Source organism: Solanum pennellii, chromosome 4 (genome assembly GCF_001406875.1).
Source record: "Solanum pennellii chromosome 4, SPENNV200".
NCBI classification, from domain to species: Eukaryota; Viridiplantae; Streptophyta; class Magnoliopsida; order Solanales; family Solanaceae; genus Solanum; species Solanum pennellii.
Genome location: NC_028640.1, coordinates 25,733,687 through 25,739,704, shown reverse-complemented (window position 1 = coordinate 25,739,704; position 6,018 = coordinate 25,733,687). Strand labels below are relative to the sequence as shown.

General features: G+C 40.2%; 1 protein-coding gene across 1 annotated transcript; it reads left to right on the top strand.

Annotated features, from left to right (window-relative positions):
- The first annotated feature begins 1,375 nt into the window (after window positions 1-1,375).
- On the top strand, window positions 1,376-5,476 carry LOC107016627. The gene has a single exon (XM_015217040.1). The coding sequence runs from the start codon at window positions 1,376-1,378 to the stop codon at window positions 5,474-5,476; it is 4,101 nt and encodes a 1,366-aa protein (XP_015072526.1).
- The last annotated feature ends 542 nt before the right edge of the window (window positions 5,477-6,018 follow it).

The window sequence follows — 6,018 nt, the reverse complement described above, 5'->3', positions numbered from 1 at the left end:
GGCAGGATATGCAAAACCAAGAAGAGCAAGGACAGCAAGAGGAACTTCAAGAAGAACAGTGGCAAACACAGAAGAGAAGACACAACAAAAATCAGGAACATGTCACCTCCAAATCAGTGTGGAGACCTGTCACCCCACCAATGAAAAAAACCAATAACAGCCAACAACAAGAACAAGGAATTACAGGTAATAATATAATTCCAACTCAAAATAATTGTTCACATCTTGAAATGCAGGAAAAACAGGAAGCACAACAAACAGAACAGCAGAGATTCAGGGAAGCAGCTGGTCAGGAAGATCAACCCAAAAATGGACAATTAACTAATCAAACTGTTAGCAACAATCAAAACAGTTTGAAAACACCAGATCCTCAGGTTACTGATGATAACAAATGCAGGAAATCAGGTATTGACTTATCTCTCCCAAGCCCCAGAACCCCCAATAATATTAATGTTATTGCTGGTCACACTGATGAAGTTTATGGAGGTATGGATGGGGGGAGTAAGGAGAAAGCCACTAACTTGCAGGATGGGGTTACCAAAGGGGGGAATATGCCTCATGCTATGCATGAGGGGTTGGATTATGATCACAGAACAGACCATAGAGCCTCTAGGAGTGATGAAAATGCTCTGAAACAGCAGGACCAACAACCCCAGCAACAAACACAGAACACAGAAAACTGGGAGCAGCCTGCCAAAGGAAAAAAGGGGAAACAACAGCAAAGGAAAAAGGAAGGTGAGGATCAGGGGAAACAGAGTGGTACTGAGTACACTGAAAATACTCCAAAGAGTAAAAACAAGCCTAGTAAACAAAAAAGAGATGCTGAAAAAAGAAGGCTAAATAGACAGCAGGAAAGGGATAGGGAACATGAACAGGGAGTAAGGGAAGAACCATGCAATAAATTTGTAATGGTTAATGATAACCAAGGTTTGGATATTCCTCCTTTACAAATCCAGTACATGACTCCCCACAATTCAGACATGATTGATAAGAAGCAACAAGGGAGAAAGTTGAATCCAGAACCTGTCTTGGATGAGTATGCTGTGATTAATTCAGAAGATGAGCTTGTAGGAGACAATCAAACTCTAGAAGAGTATGAGGATAATGATGAGACTAGTGAGGCTCTTATCAGAGCCTTTAGTCCTTATAATGATCACTCTCTAGAGGATGAGATCCAACAAGTTACTAAAAATCAGTGTCTTTCTCCAAGAAGCTTTCAACAAGATAGATTCCACTTCACTAAGCAAGATATCAACACTGTCACTGCTGGCAGACCTAACACCAGACTATTTTCTTCTAGATCATCCCAATGATTAGTACAATCATATGGAATGTGAGGGGGATTAACACTCAAGGAGTGTTGGAAAGACTCAAAATGCTCAGGAAGTTGCACCAGTTGTCAGTTATTGCCATCCTAGAACCATTCTCTGACAGTATTAACATTCAAAGCTTCAAAGTGCAACTGAACATGGATAATGCCACTAGTAATTGTAATAGTAAGATTTGGGTTTTTTGGAACAGTGATATTGACTGTAATATTCTTGATGAAGATGAACAGCAAATCACTTGTGACATGAAACACAATGAGTTACAATATCAATATACTAGTACATTCATCTATGCTAAGTGCAAAGATGATCTAAGGAGACCCTTATGGGATAAACTACTACATCATGCCTCAGTTAATACCAATCCTTGGTGTGCTGTGGGGGATTATAATGTTATATCTGATGTGGGGGAAAAACTTGGAGGTCTTCCTTACAACATGAAGAAGAGTTTGGATTTCATTGCGGTCATCGAAGCCTGTGGTCTTGTAGACATAGGGTTCAGTGGCCATAGATTTACTTGGTCAAATAAGAGGGGCATTAACCACAGAATTTGGAAGAGACTTGACAGGGCCTTGGTTAATGATTTATGGTTAGAAAATATGCCTCAAACAACCATAACTCATTTATCAACTACGGGGTCTGATCATTGTCCTTTACTAATGGAAATGGTATCCACTGAAGCCGACCACATTAAATATTTCAGATTCCTTAACTGTTGGGTTGATAATCCCAACTTCATGCTTACTGTTAAAAATTGCTGGGATAGACCTGTGGAAGGTAATGCTATGTGGAAGTTTCATCAGAAATTGAAAAGATTATCAAATACACTTAGTGTTTGGTCTAGAAATGAATTTGGGGATATTTTTCAAAAGGTTAGGATGTATGAGGAACAAGTGCATGAAGCGGAAGAAAACTACATCTTAGACCAAACTGAATCAAATAGGTGTACTCTCCATGAACTCAATGCGCAATATATCAAATTCCTCAAGCTTGAGGACACTATCTTGAAACAGAAAACTCAGCTTCAATGGTTTAAAGATGGCGATACCAAATCCAAATACTTTCATTCCATTATAAGGGGAAGGAGGAGGAAACTATTCATTCACAAAATTGTCACAGAAAATGGGGATTGGATTCAGGGTGAGAACAATATTGCTCAGGAGGCTTGTGATCATTTCAATAACATCTTCACAGGAGAAGATAAGTATATTAATGAGCATAATCTGGAATGCATTCCAAGAATGGTCAATCAGGATCAAAACACTCAGCTTACAAAATTACCCGATTTGGATGAGCTTAAAGAGGTAGTATCTTCCATGAATCCTAACTCTGCAGCTGGTCCTGATGGTATGAATGGGTATTTCTTTCAAAAATGCTGGAACATTATCAAGAATGATTTGGTAGAAGTTCTTCATGCTTTTTTCAGTGGCCAAATGATTCCTAAGTACTTCTCTCATTCTTGTATTGTTTTGCTCCCTAAGGTGAATAATCCAAACAAACTTACGGAATTTAGGCCGATAAGTCTGAGTAACTTCACTAGTAAGATTATATCTAAACTGGTAAGTAACAGACTTAGCCCTATCCTTCCGTCCTTGATTTCTACAAATCAGTCTGGTTTTGTGAAAGGAAGAAGTATCTCGGAAAATATCATGCTCGCTCAGGAAATCATTCGCCAAATCAAAAAACCCAACATTGGAAGTAATGTTATTATTAAATTAGACATGGCAAAAGCTTATGACAGGGTCTCTTGGTCATATATTTGCTTAGTTCTAAGGAAGATGGGTTTTAATGAGGTGTTTATTGATATGATCTGGAGAATCATGGCCAACAATTGGTACTCTATTATTGTCAACGGCAAAAGGCATGGTTTCTTCCGCTCTACTAGAGGTCTCAAACAAGGTGATCCTCTCTCCCCGGCCTTATTTATTTTAGGTGCCGAGGTTTTATCAAGGTCACTCAACAGGCTTCACAATCACCCGGACTATCAAGGTTTCATCATGGAAAAGAGGGGGCCTCAAGTGAATCATCTAAGTTTTGCGGATGACATTATTCTTTTCACTTCCGGAAGATGCAAAACCTTGAAACTCCTTATGAATACTTTGAGGGAGTATGAAAAGATTTCGGGGCAACTTATCAATGGAGACAAAAGCCATTTCATGCTACACTCTAGTGCTTTCAATAGCACTAGGGATAGAATTAAAAGGCTGACTGGTTTTAAACAGAAACAGGGCCCTATCACTTACCTAGGCTGCCCTTTATTTGTTGGCAGGCCTAGGAATGTTTATTTTTCTGATCTTGTTAACAAAGTCGTTTCCAGAATTACAGGTTGGCAAACAAAGCAACTTAGTTATGGTGGAAAAGCTGTACTCTCCAAACATGTTCTTCAGGCATTGCCTATACATCTCTTATCAGCAGTAACCCCCCCTACTACTATCATCAGACAGATCCAAATGCTTATTGCAGACTTCTTCTGGGGATGGAAAAATGATAGGAAAAAATACCATTGGTCCTCTTGGAAAAATTTGAGTTACCCGTATGAGGAAGGGGGGATAGGGATGAGGAACTTACAAGATGTTTGTAAATCATTCCAATTCAAGCAATGGTGGATATTCAGAACCAAGCAAACCTTGTGGGGAGATTTCTTGAAAGCTAAATATTGTCAAAGATCAAATCCGGTAAGTAAAAAATGGGCCAATGGAGAGTCTTTAACTTGGAAACATATGCTAGCTACGAGACAACAGGTGGAGCAGCACATTCAATGGAGACTTCAAGCCGGGAATTGTTCCTTTTGGTGGGACAATTGGCTTGGCATAGGGCCATTAGCACACCATACCAGCAGCAGCAACAGGCTCAACAATACCACAGTGGCAGAATTCTGGGAAAATGGAGAATGGAACTGGAATAAATTAGTGGAGTATGCACCAGTCAACCACCTAGCTAGTATACTGGCCATAGAGATCCCTCACCAACAACACTTGCCAGACCAAGCTGTTTGGACACTCAACAGCCATGGTAATTTCAGTTGTGCTACTGCGTGGGAGCAAATCAGGGAAAAAAAGGCTAAGAACATTTTCAACTCTTTTTTATGGCACAAAGCCATTCCTTTTAAGTCTTCTTTTCTTCTTTGGAGAACCTTAAAAGGTAAACTTCCTACAAATGAAAAGTTAACTAACTTTGGCATTGAGCCATCACCCTGTTTTTGTTGTTTTGGCAGAATTGGCATGGACAGCATTGATCACACCTTCAATTCAGGATCCTTTGCAGCTACAGTATGGAAATTCTTTGCAGCAACAGCAGGACTGCAGACTGAGCAATCATCACTGCAAGCGAGGGTGAAACAATGGTGGACAGCAAAGCCACGAAATGCAGGCCACCAACTACTGCTGCAAGCCACGCCAATCTTTATTTGCTGGAACTTATGGAAGAACAGGTGCGCATGTAAATACGGAGGGAAAGTTACTAATATCAGTCGCGTCAAATATGCAATCTACAAGGATACATACAAGATGTTGAAAAATGCCTTCCCCCATATTGAATGGCCTGCAAGCTGGACAGCACTAATCCAAACAAGTGAACAGTGTAAACATATCATCAAAGTGTACATGGTGGCATGGAATAGACCTCCCGAACAATGGATCAAGATCAATACAGATGGAAGCGCTCTCACTAACCCGGGGAGGATTGGGGCTGGAGGTATTCTCAGAGACCAAGAAGGCAAATTGGTGATGGCATTTGCAACACCTCTTGGAGAAGGTTCGAACAACAAAGCTGAAACTGAAGCTGCTCTATTTGGACTGTCTTGGGCGCTGGACTTAGGCTACAGAAATATACAAATTGAGTTGGATTCTCTGTTGGTGGTACAATGGATCACCAAGAAAACAGCCCCTCATTGGACGGTTGACAATCAAATTCAGAAAATTCAGCAACTTAGCTTGCAAACGCAGAATTTCAAATGCTCTCATATCTACAGAGAAGCAAACTGTGTAGCAGATTCCCTCTCAAAACACAGCCACAGCACAACAACCCCTCAAGTCTATTTCAACACCAATCAACTACCCAAAGAAGCACAAGCATACTACCAAATGGACCTCCTCAACATGCCAAGCTTTAGAAGAAAGAAGACTAAGAAGATTTTTGATCCTCCATGAAGTTAGTACTTATTCAATTTGGCTATATTCAAGCAATATAGCTACTTTGAATAGGGGCATAGACTAGTTAGTAGTTTTATAGACTTTTCTTGTAAAGGGAGAGTCTCCCTAATTTATGCTTCCTAGATACTTTGTAACGAGAGGAGTCCTCTCCTTAGGTTCTTAGTATTTTGGTTTCATCTTTCAAATGTAAGGGGCGGAGTTGACATTCAATAGGAAAGTCGACTCCAAACCACATTAGGATTGGAGGTTTGGTTTTATGCCCCCCTCCTTGTATTTTGTTTTGTTTAGTATTAATGATAAGGCCTGGGGGTGTCGCTCAGCCCCAACCCCCCCAAGGGTTATTCAACAAAAAAAAAAGATTTCAAAGAAAAAATATGTTTCTGCTCCAAAGTCTTTTGTTAGAAAGATCCAAAAACTACCCTATTGGACTAGAAACAATCTGATCACTCCCTTGTCTACCTTCTGGGAACTCAAATTGAAATGAGTTCCCAAGCTTAAAAAGTGATTCTTGTTGCAGGTGAGTGAGAGGAGCAGCAGTC

What these genes read in the sequence shown, in the direction of transcription:
- LOC107016627 (XM_015217040.1), top strand. Translation starts at nt 1,376, where the DNA reads ATGCTCAGGAAGTTGCACCAGTTGTCAGTTATTGCCATCCTAGAACCA.